At 33.2% G+C, this 25,965-nt stretch overlaps 1 protein-coding gene and 1 pseudogene across 1 annotated transcript in view; one reads left to right on the top strand and one right to left on the bottom strand.

Moving 5' to 3' along the window:
- Positions 1-11,592, bottom strand: part of LOC139707884 (protein SPMIP7-like) — a 34,468-nt pseudogene extending 22,876 nt beyond the window's left edge.
- A 248-nt stretch (positions 11,593-11,840) lies between these two features.
- LOC114079472 (zona pellucida-binding protein 1) overlaps positions 11,841-25,965 on the top strand; it is a 94,853-nt gene continuing 80,728 nt past the window's right edge. Inside the window, 3 exon segments of the mRNA XM_071619693.1 lie at positions 11,841-11,964; positions 14,071-14,100; positions 14,103-14,150. Coding sequence (XP_071475794.1) covers positions 11,841-11,964; positions 14,071-14,100; positions 14,103-14,150 — 202 coding nt within the window.

Raw genomic sequence — 25,965 nt, forward strand, 5'->3', positions numbered from 1 at the left:
TCCTGGGAATAATAAAAATCTGGGATCACCTTCATTTTAGTTCAAGACTTAAGTTTTCTCATTTACCTTGACTTAGCCATGGTACAGTATTCAAGGGATTTATACTATTGATCTTTCCTTATTCTACACCACAGAATTACAAGTAATCAGCCAAAAGTAATGGGTGATCTATATAGATTAGCTTCAACTTATGATCCTATGATATTAACAAAAATTTGAATCAAAATTTCAGTTACTTATTTGGGAACAATATATTCCTGCAAGGCCAAAGTGACCCTAAGTGCCAGGCTTAAATTTTAGAATTTTATGCTCTTGTTGGGAAATTGAAATTTCCCTCCAACAATAACAATTTTATCTCTACCTTACAACCTCTTACTTAAAAAAATTAAGTATTAATCTAATTGTTTTTGTCACTGGAGATTTTGACCCATGTTACTAAATTTCCACTACTGGAATAAAATATCTAGATTCATTTGTCATTAATAAAAACAAATTTACATAAATATTCTAGTAAAGATTCCCATTAGAAGCACTAGTTTAGAATTCTAATCCTAAAATAACTAGACAGGGCTTGGAACTTTGCCATGAATTTGTAGCTTAAATGGAAAAAAAAAAGGGCACCAATATCTTCACTTTTTTATATTCACTTTTATTTCTCTCATAGAAATTACCTATAGAAGTAATGAATCCTTTGATGAGTTTAAAGATGGAATAAGTGAAACTAACAAATACAAAATTTAATTTTCTTTCCAATCACATTCTGTATTTTTTATGAATTCATAACATCCCCAAACAGGCTGAATTACCCTAATTTCTGATTTCATGATTTTTTTAATAAAAGAAAATTGCACAGGATGAGGAAAAACATAAAGACTTTCCATGGTATCTTGAGTAGAGGAAACATTTATGGCATATACTTTAAATGTCTTTGTTTTCCATTCTCTCACAATACTACCTTATTTAGAAGCATGAATCGAGTCAGGGTTGGTGTTTAAATGATATACTGTGAGAGGGTACAGTCTATCAGATAGTGCTTGTTAGCCTTTTAATAGTCATCACTCACTGCTACTTGGGTTATGTACACTCTCCAGTAGAGGGAGTTTGGGTTGGGAACAACCAGCATCTACTCCCTCATCCCTTCCCTATAATATTGTAGGTATGTCAGAATATAAGCAAAAAAAAAAAAAAAAAAAAAAAATGCAAGAACTGAGCAGGTCTAAACAGTGTCAGGCATATAAGAAGTATTTTATAAATAGTAGTCATTTTCTGAGAAATAAAATACCAAGTACACATAATAAAATATACTAATAAGAAATATTGTATTACCCCACATAGTAAAACAATCTTACTGTACATGTTGCATCCTCATGAAATGTGTAGGTGTGATTTATTGAGCATCCTTCATGAAGAGGTTGTAAAGGAGTAACTTTTAGTGGGCTTGTCCAACCTGAAAACCAAAATTCCTGTACTTTGGTTAAAAGCATAATGAAGAAATTTCTTTTCTAATAACACTACTTCCTATTAGAGACCTAAGTTTTATGGTGATAATTGATTTGTAATGGATTATATAATATCTTTTCTGGATCTCTCAGGAGTGAAGGCAGAATAATTCTGGAACTTGTAAGTTAGTATAATTATAATATTGGAGACTTATTTAGTATTTTTGATTTATTATTGGAAGAGATCTGTTGGGTACCACAAATCTGTACATGTGTATATGTAGACATTCTGGGGATGATTATAACATAAAATGAGTGTGATTACTAAGCACCTAATTTAGCTAATGCTAGATTATCAAAGTCCCAAGAGACTACCAATATAAAATATTTCATCAAAATATAAAATCAGTCTTCAAAAAGTACTTATTGTACCCAAAGTGGAAGGTCATGGATGTATAAAGATGAAAAAAAAAGTTTCTGACTTTGAGGTACCCAAGAGCAAATGAAATATTCAGACATGGTAGTAGAGACTTTCTTGAAGATGACACCTGGTCTTATCTTGAAAATTAAGTAGGACCTAATTTGAAAAATGCATATTATATATTATATAGGCAGGCAAATAACATTTGCAATGATAGGTCTATCCTGTGACAGTATCACAGCATTAAGGAATTACAAAATGCTAGTTATAGGTAGATCATGAAGTGGTATACAGGGAATGGTGGAAGGTAATCAATAGAAATAAGACAGAAATCAGCAGAGGAAAGTTTTGAACTTAACCTGTAGATGAAGTGCCCTTGGAGGTTGTTACAGAGATTGATAACTCTGGGAAATTACTCTGGTTTGCATAGGAGACTATTCTAGGAAAAAATAATGATAGTATTTCTGGTATTTCCATAGCAATTATTTCTCCAACCCCATGGGATAAAAGAGGCTTCTGACTTTGTCCTCTACTTTAGAGCTTTGCTGCATAAATTTGGGAGCTAGGTGGACAGTACAAAGATGGGAAAGAATGAGAGAGAGAAATAGCAAGAGATGGCTGTGACAGCACAGATGCTCAGTGTCCAGTTGTGGATCCCTACTCTGGTGGAGCTCAATAACAGACTAATTGATCGTGGGTCCAAATAATGGATGTTCTTTCTTGCCTACGTGCCAGAGTAGTCTACATGAGTTAACGAAGGAAAATGAAATTCACCTTATAATTGGCATACAGCAAGCAAAATAAATACACATCTCTCAGCTTCCCTTCAGAGGGAAAGAATTGATAAAATTTCTGACCAGGATGATAAGTATAGGTTTTCTTTTTTTAAAGGCCAGTTATTAAGGAACCAAAGAGGTGCCTGCCTTGTCTAATACACAAACAGCTACAAAGAGAGCTAAGGAAAATGAAGAATCAGGCAAGATCCTATAGGTTAGTAACTATTTTGAGCTTCATTTTCCTCACCTCTAATGACTACCATCAAACATGAAAACTACAATTAAAGAATATAATGGAATGGGCAAAATTTCTAGTTCTTTGGGTATCTCCAGAAAAGTCAAGTGTTGAATCAACTCTTTCTATAATATATGACTCTGGATCATATATCACTTTAATAATAATTATGACCTGGTCAATATTTGACTAGGATATCAAGATAGAATATGCACAGGACATTGGCAAGGAAAATATGGGGAACAAGTGTATGATGATGAATGGTTTGTGGATTTGGAAGGGCCAATAAGAGAGATTAGAATGTCATAAGGGCCTAATATATCATTTCTGGCTTTGAAGGCTACATAAGGAGGATGTGGGTGACCTCCAGAGGCTAAGAGAGTACCCTGGCTGACACTGAACAAGGAAGAAGACCCTTCAGATGCAAGGAACTGTAGGCTAAAACAATCTGAATGATATTGAAAGCAGATTTTAGGTAAGAGTCAAGATAACACCTTGAATGGTTAGATCCTAAACAGAAGACTCAATTGAGGTTACACAAATTTCTGTTCCACAATATTTTCATATAATTAATGGGTATTGTTTTAAGAAGCTAATTTGTTTGCAACAATATGTTAGAGGAAACTAATACAGATGCAGTGGTGAGTGGCCAAGGCAAAGGGAAAAAGGTAGTGATGAATCACATAATCATTTTGATTTTGAGAACCATATGCATAATTATATCTATAACATATATAGGCAAATGAAACACTCTGCCAAAAGATGCAGGATAGCTCTTTGTCATTCATCTTATTTGGAGTCATTTGAGCAACTGCTTTGAAAAATGCGGAAAGTAGGAAAATAAAACAAAAAATGTAATTTTTGTACAGAGGTGGAGAAGGAAACAGAATGAGGAATTATAGCTACCACTTCAGGATAATCATATTTAGGTCAAAGTCCTTTTCTGATTCTGTCCTTTCTTCCATAGTGATTTAGCATCGACTGCTGAAAAATGAACCACCCAAAACCTACTAGCTTAAAGAAATCATTTATTATCTTCTAGTATAGTGTCATACAAGAGACCCCTTAACTTGTTTTACTCTGGTAAAAAGGAAGTTGGTTCCCATTTCCAGCACTCAAATCTTTTCCAAGGGTGCTCCCCAGAAAACTGACTTCTTTTGCATCAATCTGGGAGTCCTAAAAGAATTGGCACTATGAGAGACCCAGGAGAGTAAAAAAATGGCAGTTTGGGCTAATAAATCCTAGATTCTTTGCTTAATTAGTACAAAGTGAGCAGTGAAAAATCCCCGAGAAGAGAGTCAATTTATCCAGGTGTCCAGTGTTCCACCTTCTTTAGGGTTGTCCAAAGAAATACCATCTATCTTATCATTCTGGAGCTATGTGGTGCTGGCATAGTCTAGACACTTGAAGAATACAGAGACAATGAATTAGGCTGGTAGCTTATCATAGATCTACATCTAGAAGTTGTACCATAGATCCAGAGTCATAAATTATAGAAAGAGTTGATTCAACACTTGACTTCTCTGGAGATACCTAAAGAACCAGAATATCTCTGAAGCTCTAATAGGTTTGGTAAAGTCCAGCTGCCTGTGGGAGAATAAGATGGAATTCTGAGTATTAGAAACCATAGCTCACCCCGTTTGGCATAGAGCAAGCATCATAAATTATTATCTTTCAGTTTCCCTTGAAAGGGAAACAACTGGTAGAAACTCTGATCAGGATGATGAGTGGAGGTCTTTGTTAACAAAGCCAGTTCTCAAAGACTAGAAGAGGTTCCTGCTTTGTCTTAGCTACAAAGAGACTCAAGGAACATGAAGAATCAGGCAAAGATCCTCCACACAAAGTAAGAAGTTAAATCTTCAGAGAATAATACTAACAAAGTGGAGTTATGTGTTTATCTGACAAAAGTTCAAAATAACTATCATAAAGTTTCTCAGCACACCAAAACAGACTGGTAGACCAATAGTGCAGAATAGAGGACACAGAGACTAACCCACAAAATTACAATTATATTAGACAAAGGTGGCAAAAACATACATTGGAGAAAAGAGAGCATCTTCAACAAATGATGCTGGGAAAACTGGAAATCCATATGCAATAAAATGAAATTAAACCCCTATCTCTCACCATGCACAAAACTCAACTAAAAGTGGATCAAGGACCTAGGAATTAAACCAGAGACTGTGCATCTTACAGAAGAAAAAGTAGGCCCTAAACTTCATCGTGTCGGATTAGGCCCCAACTTCCTTAGTAAGACACCTATACTGCAAGAATTAAAATCAAGAATCAAGAAATGGGATGGATTCAAATTAAAAATTTTCTTCTCAGCCAAAAAAAAATCTATGAGGTGAATAGACAGCCTACATTTTGGGAGCAAATTTTTACACCTCAACATCAAATACAGCACTAATCTCTAGGGTATATAAAAACTCAAAAATATACACACCAAAAAACCAAGTAACTCAATCAATAAATGGGCCAAGGACCTGAACAGACACTTCTCAGAAAAGGATATACAATCAATCAACAAATATATGAAAAAATGTTCATCATCTCTAGCAATTAGAGAAATGCAAATCAAAACTACTATAAGATTTCATCTCACTCCTGCCAGAATGGTAGCTATTAGGAATACAAACAACAATAAATGTTGATGAGGATGTGGAGGAAAAGGTACACTCATACATTGCTGGTGGGACTGAAAATTGGTGCGGCCAATATGGAAAGCAGTATGGAGATTCATTTGAAAACTGGGAATGGAACCACCATTTGACCCAGCTATCTCTCTTCTCTATATCCAAAGGACTTAAAAACAGGATACTATAGGGACACAGCCGCATCAATGTTTATAAGCAGCACAATTCACAATACCTAAACTGTGGAACCAACCTAGATGCCCTTCAGCAGATGAATGGATAAAAAATGTGACATATATACATGATAGAATATTACTTAGCAATAAAAGAGAATAAAATCATGGCATTTGCAGGTAAATGGATGGAGTTGGAGAAGATAATGCTAAGTGAAGTAAGTCAATCCCCCCCAAAACACAAATGCTGAATGTTTTCTCTGATATAAGAAGACTGATTCATAGTGGGTTAGGGAGAGGGAGCATGGGAAGAATAGATGAACTCTAGACAGGGCAGAGGGGTGGGAGGGGAAGGGAGGAGGCAGGGAATTAGAAATGATTGTGGAATGTGATGGACATCATTATCCAAAGTACATGTATTAAGATACAAATTGGTGTGAATATACTTTTTATAGGAGAGATATGAAGAGTTGTGCTCTATATGTGTAATATGAATTATAATACATTCTGCTGTCATTATCACACACACACACACACACACACAAATAAATAAAGTGCTCAGCAGGATCAAGAGAATCAGAACTAAAAGAAAAATATACAGCATTACAGTACTAGTAGGATATATCAATATACCACTTACAATAATTGATGTAACCTCCAAACAGAAGATCAATAAAGAAGCAGAGGATTTAAGTAACACATAGAACAAATGTGCCTAAGAGACATATAAAAAACATTCCACACAACAGCAGCAGAAAATACACCCTTACTAAAGAAATAAAAATCATTTTCCAGGATATTTCATGTTAGTTCACAAAATCAGTGTTAACACATTTAAGACTTAAATGATGCCAAAATCCTTTACTGACCACAATGGAAATAAACTAGGAATCAATAATAAATAAAATGGGAAAATTCAGAAACATTTGGAAATTATACAATACACTATTAAAAAAGAGTCTTCTTTGGATCAAAGAGGAAATCAGAAAGAAAATCAGGAAATAGATGAAGCCAAATGAAAATGAAACACAACACATCCAAATTTATGAAATGCAGCTAAATCAGAAGGGGGAAGTTCATAGTAATAAATACCTACATTAATACAGAAGGAAAATCTTTTAAAAGAAACTGAAATTTATACCTCAAAAGGAGTGAGATAAAGAGGAGCAAAATGATCCCATAGAAAAAGAAAATAACAAAAATTAGAGCATGTATTAAAAAATGAAAATGGAAACAACAGAGAAAATCAATGAAACCAAAATTTTGTTCTTTGAAAAAAAAAATCATCAAAGTTGATAAACATTTAGCAAGATTGACAAAGTAAAAATGAAAAGAATCCAAAAACTAAACCCAGAAATGAAGGAGTCATTACAATTGGTTTTACAGAAACAAAAATGATTGTAAAAGAGTTCTGTGAATAATTGTGCACTAACAAACTGGGTTACCTAGATGAAATGGATGAAGGGCCTAGAGACACCCACGACTTACCCAAACTGAATCATGAAGAAACAGAAACTATGAACTATGAACTATATAAAAGACAGAATCAGTACTAAACAAAAAATAAATAAAAGGAATAGATGGCTTCATTGGTGAATCCTACCACCAATCTATTTAAAGAATTAGCACAAATCTTCCTTGTAACCTTTCAAAGAAATTGAAAAGGAATACATTTTAAATTCATTATGTAAGACCAACATTATATTAATATCAAAATCAGACAAAGACACTACAGGTAAAGAAAATTCCAAATATCTTTGATAAATGTTGATGCAAAAATCCTTCATGGAATACTATCAAACAATAGTTAACATCACATTAAAAGGATTATGCACCATTAGTCCATAAATTCAAGGAACTGGAATTGTGCATTTTTAGTGGTTAAAAAAAATAATGCAGCCCAACAGAAAATGGTATGGTAGTTTCTAATAAGTTAAAAATAGAATGCCATATGATTCAGCATTTCTATTTCTGGGTTTTAAAGAGGACTGCCTCCCCCCAACTAAAACCAGGTGTCAAAAAGAAATTTGCAAAATCATAATCATAGCAGTATCATTTATTATAACCAAAAGGTAAAGCATCCCATTTGTACATTGATGGGTGAATTGGTAAATAAAATGTAGTACATACATAAAATAGAATATTATGCAGCTTTGAGAAGGAAGGAATTTTTGACACATGCTACATCATGGATGAAACTTGAGGACATTATACTAAACTAAATAAGTCAGTCACAAAAGATAAATACTGAATGATTTTACTTACACAATGAAACTAAAGTAGTCAAATCAACAATGCCAGAAAATATAATGGTGGCTGCCAGTGTTCATGGGTAGAGGGAATTACACAGTCATTCCTGAATGGATATAGAGTTTCAGTTTTGCAAGATGAAGCATGTTCTTGAGATCGATGGTAGTGACGTTTGCACATTGTGAATATACTTAATACCAATGAACTATATACTTCAAAATGGTAAGATGGTTGTTATGGAGCAATTTTTTGTGTCCCTTCAAATTCACATGTTGAAGTTGTAACCCCCAGGGTGATATTATTTGGAGTTGGAGCCTTTGGGAAGTAATTAGATTAAGATGAGGTAAAGAGGGTCAGACTACCACAATATAATTGGTTTCCTTTTAAGGATTAAAAAACTAGATCTTTCTCTCTGATATCTGAGGACACAGGATAAAGGCAGCCTCTGTAAACCAGGTAGAGGACCTTCACCAAGAACTGAATCTATTTATTCCTTTAACTTTGATATCCCAGTCTCCTGAATTTTGAGAAATAAATGTCTGTTGATTTATCCACCCAATCTTTGGTATTTTGTTATAATATCTTGAGCTAAGATAATGGCTTAAAAAAGAAAAAAGGCACATTTAAAGGTACAAATATTGCTATCAGGAGGCAAATGGTAGGAAAATCAAGGAGGTGATAATAGATCACCTCTATTTTCTCTGTGGTAGGAAAGACTGAGCTATCTGCTACAATGATAGGAAACATCTAAAACAGCCTTTGAATACAATTAGAATAAGTTTAGAACAGTTGATTAGAGTGAATAAGAGTCAAACTAGAACAGAAAGGAAGTACTGAACCCAGTTAAAGGTTTAGACAGGGTTGGCATAGGACAAGAAGTCAGAAATAAAAGTTTTTATGATCTTATTTTGGTATTTGTGAAAGTTAACTGAAAAGCATACTGGTATGTGATGTGATTAATTGTGAGATATTGCTTATCAGAAATTTAAATGTACCATTTAAAATTAATAATTATTTCTAGGATCTACAAAGTCATTTAAACTCTAAAACAAATATTGTAATCAGTCCCCAAGTATTATTCTTTGAAACTGTTTATGGTTAATAATAATAATATTTACTATGGACTAAGTCCTTTACCAGGTTCTAGGAATTTTACTAGGAATTTTAATTGTCCTAATTCATTTAATTCTTACACTTTTATAAGTACTATTATCCTCAATTTTTGTAAGAAGTGAATAAAAATTATACTATCTGACCTTATGTTTCCTTTCTTACTTCAGATATTTTACATGAATTATATCAAATACTTCTTATACTATGAAGTATTATTATGTGAGTTTTAATAAGGATATATGGGTATAAAGAGAATTGCAGGTGTAATGAGTAGATAGCCATGATCCTAGAGCCTATTCTCTGAATTCCTATGGTACTGATTCAAACAGTAAAACACACAGACCAGATGAGCCAAAGACTTTTTAACAACACTTCAGTAATTTGGTAGCTTACCAAACTACTTCTTCAATTTAAACTTCTTGGAGTAATGTTTTAAGAGTCCACTCTGAGAAGAACTTACACAAATTGACAATATTGCCTTTAAAATTATACTAAACTGGAGTTTTCAGCTTACAAGGTAAATGCCATTCTTGAATTAAATGAGAAGAATGACTTTAGTTACCTTAGAATAAATATAGTATTATGCATTGAAATGTTTGCAAAGGTTGAGTTCAAGCTCCTTTCTTGATAGACTAGAAAAGAATCTGTAGTTCATAATCGGTGAGAATGTATTAGGTCGGTGAGATGAACTTGAACTATCGGTATTTCCTTCATTGACAATACGTAAACATTTTTAGCACCTAAGACAGTATTTGTCATTTGTAGATATAAGTACATTTGATTCTCAGTAATACAATATTTCCATAGATGGTATTTCCAATGGAATATAGAATGATTCTTAAGATAGGTTGTTGCAATTTTTATACTTTTTATAGAAAAATTCTATAACTCAGAAATTTCTGTGAGTCTAAATGCTAAAACCACAATGAGTATAAATTAAAATCAAAACTCTCATGCTTAAATCTCTTAAAATTCTCCTTCTGGCCTAACAGTCTCTGGATGGTAGGGCTGAGGATTTATCTTGTGGGGATTTTCATTTTGATTACTTTTTCCTTTATTCCTATCCTCTCCTGGTTTCTTGTATGGCCTTTCTCCAGGAAGAAAGGGCAAAAACTACGAATCCCTACCATACTAACACATGGTAGCTTCCAGTCTGGTTGGTGCTGAAACAAAGCCATGGCAAGGTATTGCCATCTTTGACATTGGAGCAATTAAAGCACTTCCTGCTATGTCATTTGGCCTTTTCCTTTTCACATACTCAAAGCTTTTTTTCCCTCCCTGTCTATCAGACATATTTTAATACAGGAAAAAGTCCCTGAGGGTTTCCTTTGGAGCTAATTCTCGCCAAACTTCTGGGCCCAGGCCTGTGGTTATATAGTGGAACTCTTACAGAGAAACCACGTGGCACATATCAGTAAGAGGTCATGAATCCTGGTTCTGGTCCCATAAAGCTATTTATGCAGGGGATGCTTTTCTTCATCTCTGTTCTTACTGTACCCCCAAATTAACTTTCACATTTGTTCCCACTTAATTTGAGCTCCTGTGACCTGTTTAACAACCATCAGTAAATTATTGTTTTCAAGTGAGAGACTTATATAACGAGGCTTGCTACACAATTACCAATGTAGTACATAAATTCCTTTGTGGTAAAATAATATCTATATTTCTAAAATAAATGATCGTTATACCTTTTTTCCTGACTTAAACTTAATAAATATTTTTTTCTTTTTAAATTAAATTTTATTTTGCAAATAGATTTATATTTATCATTCTATAATTTAAAAAAAAATACATAATTTGGGCTGGATCTGTAGCTCAACAGTAGAGTGCCCACCTCACATGTGTGAGGCACTGGGTTCGATCCTCAGTACCACATAAAAATAAATAAAGATATTGTGTCCAACTACAATTAATATATATATAAATATATATATATATATATATATATATATATATATATATATATATATATATATATATATAAAACTTAAAAATGCCCTATTCAGGTATCATTTTGTCAATTTGACTGCTAAAATCCTATATCTTATATCCATGTTTTTCTTTCTCACTGGAGTATTTAAGAGTTACAAAGTCCATATTACTTTATTTACCTCCAAGTTTTGCTCTGATGGAAATGTCTGGTACTTGCCTGGAATTCCACCTCCTACTCTGTTGCAGTTCTTCGAACAGAATTGTTTGCCTTTTTATTGTTGTTGGAAATTCAGGGTCTGGTCTAGGAATTCGATGTTGAGGTTTCACATCACTGAAATCTGCCAGGTTTTGTATAGTTCTGCCAATGCCAGGCTTTAAATCAGCATCACCACCAGGACTCACAAATCCTGAACAGGGATCAACTAAGGGCACATCATCTCGAAGTGGAAATAATGGATAATCTGGCCCATAGGTGGAGGATAAGGATAGTGTACATGATAGTTTGGCAGGACAGAAGGGGGGTAAAGATGAAATTTAAGAAAGGCAGGATTACATTTCTTTTCAAATCTGCCATAGTCATGTCTGTCTTCAAATACTTTCACAAAGGGCATATTCATCTGGGAAGCACAACCATACAGAATATTGAAATGAATATTTTGCAAGGTCTCTCACAAGGTCTTTGCACAGCCCAAAGTCTGATTAGGAAGTGACTTCTAATACAAAAAATAAGGAACCAGAGGAGAACGTAACAGAGTCCGTCCGGTTCGCCTTCCGGTCCACCGCCCGCCAATTTCCGGCGGCGGGTGAGCGCGCGTCGCGTAACGACCTTCTGCGTGGAGTGTAGGCAGGCGGCGGCGGCGTATGGATGGAGACCTCGGCCTCTGGCCGGGCGTGGCGGACCTGGCGGCGGGCCCGGGCCTCTGGCTTCCCGCTCTCCCGAGCAGCCATCCTCCTCTTCTCCGCCTTTCTTGTGCGGGCGCCCCCGTCAGGTGAGGGTCGGCGGCGCTCGGTGGTCTAGCTCTGCTGGGTAACCGTGACTCCACCCTTGATTACGTTTTTCCTGTGTCACGTGCACCTGGTTTATATAAACACTGTACTTAATTAATACCTGACCAAAAAAGTGTATTTTATGTAGAGGTCGTACAAAGTCCCTGTATTTGCAAAGAGGAGCGAATGACTGGGAAATCTTTAATCTTTTGAAGATAGAAGAGCACTCAAACACCTGGAGTTAAAAGTTTGAAATTTAAACTGAATTAATAAACTCCTAAATTAAACCCATGGTTCATTTACTGGCTTTATATTTCTTTGTGAGTTCCGTAATATATTGTCCTGAGCCAATGTATTCCATAGTATGTGTGCTGTGATTTTAAAATATCCGTGATACAGGAGCTCCCTCTATTGGCTGGAGATATAAAATGCAGAATATGCTGAGATTTTTTTTAAGTTTTGACATCTGAAGAGCTGACATGCTTTTCCATATTCTTACAAAATACATTTATGATATTTCAAAATAACATGATAGAAACAAGTGCTGAAAAAAGTTAAGAGTGTAATCGAACTGTTATTTAACTGGAAATATTTGGCTACTTTATTTTTGTTTATATATTCTAGACTTTCTTAAAAATAAAATCCAAGAATTGATGAATGAAAAGCACAAAAGAGGCTTTTTTTTTTTTTTTTAAAGAGAGAGAGAGAATTTTAATATTTATTTTTTTTTTAGTTCTCGGCGGACACAACATCTTTGTTTGTATGTGGTGCTGAGGATTGAACCCGGGCCGCACGCATGCCAGGCGAGCGCGCTACCGCTTGAGCCACATCCCCAGCCCACAAAAGAGGCTTTCTAAAATGCTAACACTTGTTCAAATAAAGGAGAATGAAAAAATAAGGTCTCCAAGAAAAATGTAGAAGGAATGTGGAAGTAAGCATGGGATAGATGAGGTGGAGAAAAGAGTGAGTGAGTGAGTGGAGATTTACAAGATATGCTAAACTCCAGTCATCTGGAATCCAAAAATTGATCTATGAGAATATCCAATGTCCTTTATTTGCAGGATTAAGATACTTTTGAAAGTGGTTCATGGTTTTGTACCTAATATGAAAGGAAGTGTTTTCATTTAAATATCTTCCTTGTCTTTTTTTTTTTTTTTTTTTTTGACCCACTAATCAGACCAGACCAATAAGGGTATAAGAAGCAGAATAAGGAGTCAATATATTTATATGTGAACCATGAATACTAAAGGCCATGTATTTATATGGCATTTTATAATTTATACAAATTCCATTTAGTCCTACAGTAACTCTGTAAGCTGGAATTATTGTCCCAGTTCCAGATCAGAAAAGTTAGGCTCCTAAACTTTAAAGTGGCTTTCTTAAAACCAGTATGTGGTGGGATTTAAACTCAGATCTTCTGGCTTTTAATACCATTTTCTTTTATTTGTGCTTTACTTCTTTGTTGTTAGAGAGTACTTGGGTATAGTGCTTTGTAATACTGTATGTTTATATTGATTTTCTCACTTGTTCTGTTCTCACCATTATCCCTTTCAAACGTGTTCATTCAAAAATGAGGGGTATCGATATATTTCACAATTATTTAATAGTTGCCATGTACATGGTATAATGCTTTGTTTTATTTTTTGATAAGTTTATATAAACACTGATACTTCCATCAATTGAATGTATAATAAATAAAATTATATTTGTCCATAAACAACTATAATAAAATGTGGAATGAATGACATAACAGAGGTGGTAGTGATATCCTGATATCCTGACAAATACGAACAAACAGGAGTTTTGAAAGAGGTGGTATTTGTGATTTGGGTCTTGAGGGATAGGAGATTTGGAATTTAGAAACTAAAACATAGTGTTCTAAGTGAATGTGAAAAAAGCCAGAAATGAGATGTAATAGAGAGAAGGCAGTAGGTAGATTAAACTCATTAGGGCACATGAAGGTGAGTAGAGTTGGAAAAGAGATATGAGATACAAGAGGAACTGGATTTATGAGCTTCACCTTTGTGTAAGATCAAGGGTACTTTAAAGTTTTGGAGTTTCCAGTGAGGAAATTTGTTAACCTTTTGCTTTCTTTTTGCCTCTCATAGTTGAATATTTGGTTCGATTTCCAAGAATTTTTGCTTGACCCAAGAGTCAGTGAAAATAGTGGGATCATCAAATTTTCCAGGTATTCATATATAGACTCACAATAATTTTAAAAAGTTAACATTTGTTTACATTTTTTCTTTTTAGTTATACATGACATTAAGAATTTATTTTTGACATATCATACATACATGGAATATAACTTGCCATTTTTGTGATTTAAATTTTATTAGTGTTTTCCAAATGGCTAATGTTTCCTAGTTCTCCTGTCTTCTAAAGTTCATGTCCTTCTACAGAAATGGATTAAAGTTCTTTCCATATAGTTAGATTCTTCAAAGTTTAATTTTTATGCTATAATGACATAATTATGCAAAGGATAATTCTAAAATTTAGCTGAAGTTGCCAGTATTGTTTTTGCTTATTGTATAATACTAGGTATAATATTAAATATGGACAATTTAAACATGCTAAAACATTTTAAACGAGATTTTGGATTTACAAAATCTTATAAAAGTCACATGAGACACAGAAGGCACAACTTTGTTTTTGCATTTTTATCAGGGTATAAATTCATTTTCCATAAAATTAGTGTGTTGGCAATGTTAGATAACATCCCCACTATCTTACATCGCATTTTCATCACTCTCAATAAAAACATCATACTCATTAGGTCATCACTTTCCAGCCCCTGGAAACAACAAATTGGCTTCCTGTTTGTGTAGATTTGCCGATTCCAGACATTGTGGAATTATAATTGTAATTGTAGTAGCCTTTTGTGTCTGGGTTCATTCACTTAGTTTAAGGTCTTTGAGGCTTATCATGTTATACAATATGTAAGTACTTCCTTCCTTTTTGCAGTTGAATAATATTTTATTTCGTATAAATGTTTGTTTTCCTTTCTCTTAGGCATTTTACTAGGGGATTTGCTAGAAAACAGATGATCCTATTTTTAACATTTTGAAAAACTGCCAAACTAATTTTCAAAGAGCCTGAACTAGCTTACTTTCACACTAGTAATGTTAGAGGGTTCAAACTTTCCAACATCCTCATCAATACTTGATACTATCCATCTTTTTTTGTTTACAGCTATCCTAATGTGTATAAAGTGGAATCTTGTGATTTTGATTTGTATTTCTCTAATAGCTAATGATTTTATGTTTATGGCCATGTGAATACCATTTTGCAAAAATGGATACTTAGATCTTTTTCCTGTTTTAAAAACATTTTTGGTTGTTGTTGAGTTATAGTGTTCTTTATATATTCTGAGTGTTGGACACATGCCATACAAATGATTTACAAATATTTTCTCCAATTACATGGATTGTATTTTAACTTTATTAATGTATCTTTTGAAATTCACATTTTAAAGTTTGATAAAGTCTAATTTCTATTTTTTTCTGGTACTTCTGGTGTCATATTTAAGAAATTATCACCTAACCAGTTGTGATCATTAATGGAGCAATAATTTCCTTATATGTTTCTTCATATGAGTTTCATTGTTTTAGGTCTTTTATTTAGGTCTTTGATCCATTTTGAATTAATTTTTATGATGCAAGAGAGAGATCAAATTCCTTCTTTAGCATGTGATTGTTACCTAATTGTTCTAGTACCATTTGTTGAAGATACTATTTTCTCTGTATTTAATTGTCTTGGTACCTTTCTTAAAAAATGATTAGCCATAGTTTATGAGTTTTATTTATGAGTGCCATTGATGTATATTAATTTTTGTTCTGAATGTTTTGTAGTTTTCAGTGTACAAGTCTTACATTTCTTTTGCTAGCCTTATTTCTAAATATTTTATTATTTTGATGCTGTTATAAATGGAAGAATTTTATTTAGTTCATGGATTGTTCACTACTAGAAATACAATTGATATTTTCATTCATATATATATATATTTCCTCAGGTCAATACCTTGTTGTCGTGGCTATTGTTGCTTTATAATAAATTTTTGAGCTATGAAGTGTAAATCTTTTATAATTTTTTTATTTTACAGAATGTTATGGTTATTCTTTCATTTCCATATCAACTCTTGATTTAGTGTGTCAGTTTCTGCAAGAAGTCCCTTGGTCTTAAAGTAGGAATTGCATTGACTCTGCAGATCTATTTTTGTCATCTTAACAATTTTAAGTATTTTCAATCCAGGAATATGGACTATCTGTCTATTTAAGTTTTCTTTAATTTCACTTTATGATGTTTTGTAGTGTTCAGTGTGCAAGTTTTAACTTTTCTTTTGTTCAGTTTTTTTACTAAATATTTTACTACTTTTGATGCTGTTGTAAATAGAAGGATTTTATTTAGTTTGTGGATTATTCATTGACAAATTGTAGAAATACAGATGATATTTTGGTCATATCCTGCCATCTTGCTTTATTCATTATTTAGCTCTATTTTTAGGGTGGTTCATTAAATTTTTTTTGACATCTGCAAGTGGAGATAGTTCTATTTCCTTCCTTTCCAACCTGAATTCCTTTTATATTTTCATGCCAGCTTCTTAGGTAGAACCTCAATATTGATGATAACAGATATCTTTGTCTTGCTCCTGATCTTAGGGAAGGAAAAGTTTTCAGTAAGTTGGATGGTAGGTATGAGTTTTTTTTTTTAAATAGATGTCCTTAATTAGGTTGACTAAGTTCACTCTGTTCAGTTTTACTCTGTGTGTGTGTGTGTGCGCGCGCGCGAGCGTGTGTGTGTGTGTAAGGGAGGGAGAGAGGGTGTTAGATTTTGTCAAATTTTTCACATCTTTGGAAATGATCATTTGTTTTTTAATCCTTGCTTCTGTTAACATGTTGCATTATATTGACAAATTTTAGTATTCTGAATCAGCATTGAATTCCTGGAATAAATCTTAGTTGACTGTGACATATAGTCCCTTTTTTATTAATACTGCCAGATTTGGTTGCCAGTATTTTGATGATTTTTATACCTCTAGATTCATAAGGAAATTTGATCTGTAGTTTTCTTGTGATATCTTCATTTGATTTTGGTTTTAGAATAATATTGGATTTGTAGAACAAGTTGGAATGTTTTCCCTCCTCTTCTATTTTTTTGAAAAAGTTTATGAAGGATTATTGTTAATTGTGCTTTAGTCTTTTGGTAGAATTTACCAGTGAATCCATCTGGTACTAGAATTTTCTTTGTGGAAGTTTTTTGAATACTAATTTAATCACTGTGGTTGTTTTAGGTCTGTTCAGATTTTATGTTTCATTGTCTTCAAATGAGAAATAAGCTAGTAATTGAAGACCACTGGTATGTTGTTAGTTCCTTTCTTTGTTGCTACCAGTATTATATTTTTGTTTATGAACTTAATTATGTACCTGTGTATAAATTTCTTTGGGTTTATTTTAATTAGAGTTCATTGACCTTCTTGGATTTGTAGATTCATACTATTCATCCTTTTGGGGACGTGTTTATCATTATTTCTTTAAATATCTTTTGTGTCTCTCCCCGCTCTTCATGGAACACTCATTATTATGCATGTACTCATGATTTGATGATTTCTCTCATATCTCTAAGTCTTTATTCATTTATCTTTATTTCTTTTTTTCTTCAGACTGGATAACCCCAAATTGTTTATCTTAAAATTCACTGATTCTTCTGCCTGATCAAGCTGTTGATTCCTTTTAGATAATTTTTTTATTTCAATTATTATATTTTTAAAAATATTTATTTTTTTAGTTGTAGCTGGACACAATACCTTTATTTTATTTATTTTTATGTGGTGCTGAGGATCGAACCCAGGGCCTCACACTTGTCAGGCGAGTGCTCTACTGCTGAGCCACAACCCCGGCCCTCAATTATATTTTTTTTTTAAAGAGAGAGAGAGAGAGAGAGAGAGAGAGAGAGAGAGAGAGAGAGAACTTTTTTAATATTTGTTTTTTAGTTTTCAGTGGACACAACATCTTTTTTTTTTATTTTTATGTGGTGCTGAGGATCAAACCCAGCGCCCCGCGCATGCCAGGCAAGCACGCTACCGCTTGAGCCACATCCCAGCCCCAATTATTATATTTTAATTGTTCTTTTATAATTTATCTCTTTGTTGATATTCTCTGTTTAGGGAAATGATCATCTCATACTGTTTTTATTTCTTTAGACATTGTTTTCTTGTACTATATTTAAAGTAGCTAATTTTATATGTATTTATGCAGTAAGCCCAATATTCGATCTTAATTTTAGGGTAGGTTTCAATTGGCTGCTCTTTTTCTATGTATGTAATTGAACTTTTTCTCTTTTTTTGCATGTTTATGTTTTTAGTTGAAAACTGGAAATATTAATAATATAGCAAAACAACTCTCTAAGATTCTTCTTTCCTCCCAGATTATGATGTTGTTTGCCTATCTTTTTTGTTTGTTTAGTGACTTTTTGAACTAATTGTGTAAATTATTTATTCTTTACATGCATAATCACTGAACTTTCTGAACAGTTGTCTTTGGCTAATGATTATATAGAACTCTAATTAAACAGCTTAGTCTTTGCTGAGGTCTATGTGTACATACTGTGGATTGTATCTTTAATTTTTAGTATCTTTTATTTTTAGCTATGTATTTGACAGTTCTACCTTAGCATTGACTTTATGCTATGTAGAATCTCAATTTCAGTTAGAGGTGAGAACATGAGGCTTCTTGGTATTTACTGAGATGGCACACGTCCTGGACATACATACAGCCTGGAATATACAGGCTTCTATTTTGTTAGGAATGTGTCAGTTTTCTTACTTCCTGTGGAAATGTTACTCACCAGATTTTTATCTTAAGCTTTTGGTTAACTTACTAGTTTCCTCAACTATCCTCTACTGTATCAGGCAGTCACAAAATCAAGGGAAGATAGCCTTGTGAGTAGGGTCTTTCAAGAGATTGCTAGACAGGTCTAATAATGACAGTTCTCTGGGAAGGAAGTTTTGGAGTTATTTTGATCTTGTTTGCCCCTTCCAGTGGTTGTGAGGCTGATGGTTCTCACTATAATTTAAGACTTTACTTTCGTGGATACTACAGAGATTGTGAGGACAGCAAAAGAGCAAGTTAAAATGCTTTAAGAGCACCATTTTTTCACAAGTATGTTGTTTCGTTAGAGCTTTTATAACAAAACACTACAGACTGAATAGCTTATACAGCAGAAATAATCTCACAGTTTTGGAGGATAGAAGTCCAAAATCAGTTGCTGTAAGGGTTGATTCCTCTGAGTGCTCTGAAAGAAAGATCTGTTCCTTCTTCCTATGTCTCTTCACATTGCCTTTCCTCTATACTTATGTGTCCAAATTTTTCCTTTTATAAGGGCATCATTCATACTAGATTTGGACCCAGCCTAAAGATTTAATTTTGATTTCCTTTGTAGAATTCTATCTACAAATAAATTCACTTTCTCAGGGAGTGGGGATTAAGACTTCAACATATGAATGTGGGGGTGATGAGAGGAGAACAGTTCATCCCACAACACTGAAATTCAGTTGTCTTGTGTAAATTTTTCTTACCTTACTTAAAGTCTTTGATGAATTTCAGAGTTCTGAAAATTCTTATTATTATTTATGAAAAAAATTTGGAACTCCTTACTCTGCCACGTTTGTTGATTTTACTAGCTATAACTTTTAAATCTAGATCATAAATAGTTATTTATATCTGATTTCCTTATTATTTCATGTTATTGAATAATATTAAATTTGTTCTTTAAATGAATTAACATTACAATTCAGCAGATAGTGTTTTTATCAGAAGTAGAGTATTTTTAATTTCTTTTAGACTGACATTTTGCTAGATGTGTATGCTGACTGCCTGCTGTTTTATGCCTGGAGTTTCTTCTGTTGTGCAAGGTTTCAGCATCTATCTCTATTGGCCATTTTTCTGTTCTGTGGTCCTTTTTTTAACTTGTTCTCATTTTACTTGCTCTATTAATGTCAGTTAGTTTTCTGTTTTTATTCACTCATGTATCCATTTGGTCAGTGAGCATTTGTTTACATTTTCACTTAGTTTCATTTCTTGATGCATATGATAACACATACACACACACACGTGTGTGTGTGTGTGTGTATGTGTGTGTGTGTGTGTGTGTGTGTGTGTGTGTATATATATATATATATATATATATATATATATATATATATATATATATTTATTTATTTATTTATTTTACTTGTATAAAAAGTTTCTGGGCCTATTGTATCCAGGAGTAGTTGATAAGTATCATATGACCTTACCATTCTCCATCTCACTAAGATATAGGTCTTCAAAGTGTCTGTACCAGTTCACATCTCCTCCAGAAGGGTTCAAGGGATATTTCCCACATACTCACCAGCATAAAATATTATCCAATTTTTCCATTGTTTGCTAAGCAAAAAAAGTTAAGCTGCCTCTGTTCATTTTTTTTCTGCCTGTTTTCAAAGGAGTTATTTCATATCATTTATATTCCATTATAAATCCATCATTGATTTTCTTTGTTGGAATATCTTCTTCCCAAGTTCAAATCTGTTAAGTTTGTTCATGTTGTATAGGATTGAACAGAAATTGTTAATATTTAATCATCTGAGTTTAGTATTTTTGTGTTTGTACCTTTGCCATGAAAATAGTTTCTCACTATAGAACTCAATAACATGATTAATAACTTAGACTTAATTGACATATATAGAATATATCAACCAACATCAAGCAGATACACTTTTTTCTCAGCAGCACATGGATCCTTCTCAAAAATAGACCATATAGTATGCCACAGGGCAACTCTTAGACATTATAAAGGAGTAGAGATACTACCATGCATTTTATCCGATCATAATGGAATGAAATTGGAAATCAATTATAAAATAAGGAAGAAAAATTCCTACATCACATGGAGAATGAACAATATGCTACTGAATGAACAATGGGTTACAGAAGACATCAAGGAGAAATTAAAAAATTCTTAAGAGGTAAATGAAAACATAGACACAACATATAAAAATCCCTGGGACACTATGAAAGCAGTACTAAGAGGAAAATTTATTGCATGGAGTTCATTCCTTAAAAGAAGAAAAAGCCAACAAATAAATGACCTCACACTAAATCTCAAAGCCCTAGAAAAAGAAGAACAAATCAGCAGCAAATGCAGTAGAAGGCAAGAAATAAACCGATGTGATTCTGCAACTTGTATTTGGGGTAAAAAATGGGAGTTCATAACCCACTTGAATCAAATGTATGGAAAATGATATGTCATGAGCTTTGTAATGTTTTGAACAACCAATAAAAAAATAAAAAAAGAAATAATTAAAATCAGAGCTGAAATCAATTAAATTGAAACAAAATAAACAATTGAAAAAATAGACAAAACTGAAAGTTGGTTCTTTGAAAAAATAAATAAGATTGACAGACCCTTAGCCATGCTAACAAAGAGAAGAAGAGAGAGAACCCAAATTACTAGCATACAGAAAGAAAAAGGCAATATCACAACAGACACTACAGAAATATAGAAGATAGAAATTATTTTGAAACCTTATACTTGAATAAAATAGAAGATAGTGAAGACATCGAGAAATTCCTTAAGTCATATGATCTGCCCAGATTGAGTCAGGAAGATATACACAACTTAAACAGACCAATATCAAGTGAGAAAATAGAAGAAGCCATCAAAAGATTACCAACCAAGAAAAGCCCAGGACTGGACAGATATACAGCCAAGTTTTACAAGACCTTTAAAGAAGAACTAATACCAATACTCTTCAGTCTATTTCAGGAAACAGAAAAAGAGGGAGTACTTTCAAATTCATTCTACGAGGCCAATATCACCCTGATTCCAAAACCAGACAAAGACACCTCAAAGAAAGAAAACTTCAGACCAATATCTCTAATGAATATAGATGCAAAAATCCTCAATAAAATTCTGGCAAATCGGATCAAAAACATAAAAAAAGATCGTGCACCATGATCAAGTGGGATTCATCCCTGAGATGCAAGGTTGGTTCAACATACGGAAATCAATAAATGTAATACATCACATCAATAGAATAAAGATAAGAACCATATGATCATCTTGATAGAAACAGAAAAAGCATTTGACAAAATACAGCACCCCTTTATGTTCAAAGCACTAGAAAAACTAGGGATAACAGGAACTTACCTCAACATGTAAAAGCTATCTGCGCTAATCCTCAGGTCAACATCATTCTAAACAGAGAAAAACTGAATGCATTCCCTCTAAAATCTGGAACAAGACAGGGATGCCCTCCCTCACCACTTCTGTTCAACATAGTTGAAACACTGGCCAGAGAAATTAGACAGATGAAAGAAATTAAAGGGATACACATTAAAAAAAGAACTCAAATTGGCATTATTTGCTGATGATATGATTCTGTACCTAGAAGACCCAAAAAACTCTACCAAGAAACTTCTAGAACTAGTAAATGAATTTAGCAAAGTGGTAGGATATAAAATCAACATCCATAAATCAAAGGCATTCCTGTATATTAGTGACAAATCCTCTGAAAAGGAAATGAGGTAAACTACCGCATTCACAACATCCTCAAAAAAAAAATAAAACCTTGGGAATCAACAAAAGAGGTGAAAGATCTATACAATGAAAACTATATAACCCTAAAGAGAGAAATAGAAGAAGACCTTAGAAGATGGAAAGATCTGCCTTGCTCATGGATAGGCAGAATTAATATTATTAAAATGACCATATTACCAAAAGCACTATACAGGTTCAATGCAATTCTGATAAAAATCCCAATGGCATTCCTCATAGAAATAGAAAAAGCAATTATGCAATTCATCTGGAAAAATAAGAGACCCAGAATAGCTAAAGCGATTCTAAGCAGGAAGAGTGAAACAGGTGGTATCAGTATACCAGACCTTAAACTATACTACAGAGCAATCATAACAAAAACAGCATGGTACTGGCGCCAAAACAGGCTGGCAGACCAATGGTACAGAATAGAGGACACATAGACTAACCCTTATATTAGACAAAGGTGCCAAAAGTATGCAATGGAGAAAGGATAGCATCTTCAACAAATGGTGCTGGGAAAACTGGAAATCCATATGCAACAAAATGAAATTGAATCCCTATCTCTCACCATGCACAAAAGTTAACTCAAAATGGATCAAGGATCTAGGAATTAAACCAGAGACTCTGCATCTAATAGAAGAAAAAGTAGGCCCTATACTCCATCACATGGGACTAGGCCCCAACTTCCTTAATAAGATGCCTATAGCATAAGAATTAAAACCAAGAATCAACAAATGGGATGGATTCAAACTAAAAAGTTTTTTTCTCAGCAAAAGAAATAATATTTGAGGTGAATAGGTACCCTACATCCTGGGAACAAATTTTTATCCCTCAAACATCAGATTGAGCTCTAATCTCTAGGGTATATAAAGGGCTCAACAAGATAAGCACCAAAAAAAAAAAAAAAAAACAAATAATCCAATCAATAAATGGGCCAAGGACCTGAACAGACACTTTCAGAAGAGGATATACAATCAATCAACAAATATATGAAAAAATGCTCATCATCTCTAGCAATCAGAGAAATGCAAATTAAAACTACTCTAAGATACCATCTCACTCTAGTGAGAATGGCAGCCACTATGAAGACAAACAACAAAAAGTGCTGGCGAGGATGCAGGGGAAAAGGTACACTCATAAACTGCTGGTGGGACTGAAAATTGGTGCAGCCAATTTGGAAAGCAGTATGGAGATTCCTTGGAAAGCTGGGAATGGAACCACCATTTGACCCAGCTATTCCTCTTCTTGGACTACACCCAGAGGACCTAAAAACAGCATACTACAGGGACACAGCCACATCAATGTTTATAGCAGCACAATTCACAATAGCTAAACTGTGGAGCCAACCTAGATGTCCTTCAATGGATGAATGGATAAAAAAATGTGGCATTTATACACAATGGAATATTACTCAGCACTAAAAAACAATAAGATCATGGCATTTGCAGGGAAATGGATGACATTAGAGCAGATTATGCTAAGTGAAGTTAGCCAATCCCAAAAAAACAAATGCCTAGTGTCTTTTCTAATATAAAGGGGGTGACTCAAAATGGGGGTAGGGAGGCAGATCATGGGAGGAAGATTACCTCTAGATAGGGAAGAGGGGTGGGAGGGAAAGGGAGGGAGAAGGGGAATCGCATGGAAGGTGGAAGGAGACCCTCATCATTATACAAAATACTGTATGAAGATGTGAATTTGGTGTCAACATATCTTATATACACAGATATGGTAAATTGTGGTATAAAGGTGTATTAAGAATTATAATGCAAATAATAATAATAATAATAATAATAATAGAGCTCATGTAAAAAATAAATACATAAAAATTTTAAAAAATAAAATAAATTAAAAGTATGTGTTTATCTACAACTAAAAAAAGAAAGATTGTATTCTACAGTCTTTATAGAATACAATTCTAAAATTGTATTCTATAATTCATTGTCTTAGTAACAAACTTCTGCAATTTACATGATAATAATTCTCAGTGGTTATTGGCAGAATAGGTAGGGGTAAGTGCAGGCTCATTACCAATGATGCCTTAAAAGCAAAAGCACAGATGATGGTCCAATGCCAAAGAAAGATCTTTGGGGCATACAATATGCTGTTATTTTCATAGTTGAAATATGGATTGTAATTTGGTCATTGAGTAAATCTGACATCTTATTAAAGCATTGCACAATTAAATATTTTAATTTGCTTGCTAAAAAAGAAAATATTTTCTCTATAATGCAAAGTATTATAATACCTTTATAGGTATTATTTTAATAATCTACTTAAATAATAATTTGTGTTCAGGTTTTTAGTCAATGCAGAGTTTATTTGTATTTGGTATAAGGTATAAATCTAAATTCAACTTTATAAATATAATTATGTGTGTGTATGAATTTTTGCCATCATTTATTAACCTGTAGTATTTCCAGTGATGAGATACTTCTATCAGATATCAGTTTTTTATACTTCTCTTTTTTCCCTTAGAAACACTACTGTTTGTTCTTAAACCATACTATGATTTTATTTAGTGTAACTTCATAATATTTCTTAATAATTTTTATTGTTGGTGTCTCCTCTTCCCTTTTATAGAAGTTTTAGACATTCATAAAGCTTTAATTTTCCAAATACTGTGTTTGTGTGTGTTTTTGTGTGCACACTTGTGCATGTATGGTGTGGATTGAACCCAGATTCTTGAACATGCTCAGGCAGTGCTCTATCACTAAGTTACAACCTCAGCTCCAAAATACATCTTAGAGTCAGTATTCAAGAATTGAATTTCTGGAAACTGATTATACAAATAAATAAATATATGTATGTTTATATACATATCCATAACTTGGCAATTAAAAATTATGTGTATTCTCCCATGATTTCTTTGTGAGTAACTTTGTCTTTTTTTAGAGTCTAAAAATCTTCCTTGCAAAGGTCTTATCTGACTACAGAATAATTTCAGTGTATCATTCTCTGTTATCTCCCTTCTTGTAACATGGTTTAATGTATTATTGTTGATTTTCAGCAATATTATTTATTTTTGTATGTTGACATTGCATTGGGAACTTCTTTTGAATTCACCTGTTGTTGTGATTGAAATGTGTACAGGAGTTTTAATGGAAATTAGTGCCATTACAATAATGGCATGGATACTATCAAAGAGCCAAAGTAAAATTGTGCATATTTGTGTTGATGTTTGAAATATGAGACATTAGGTACTTTCATGAATAAAATCACAAAGGAGTGATAATCAGTACTGCTTTGGCCTGGTTAAGGAATTGAATGTGAAAGGAGGTGTGGTGAGATACATTGAAAAAGATTGGCAAAAATTCATATATATGTGTGTGTGTGTGTGTGTGTGTGTGTGTGTATATATATATATATATATATATATATATATATATATATATATATATATATATGAATGAATTGGAACTTAGATTTAT

Source organism: Marmota flaviventris, chromosome 12 (assembly GCF_047511675.1).
Source record: "Marmota flaviventris isolate mMarFla1 chromosome 12, mMarFla1.hap1, whole genome shotgun sequence".
In the NCBI taxonomy this organism is placed as follows: domain Eukaryota; kingdom Metazoa; phylum Chordata; class Mammalia; order Rodentia; family Sciuridae; genus Marmota; species Marmota flaviventris.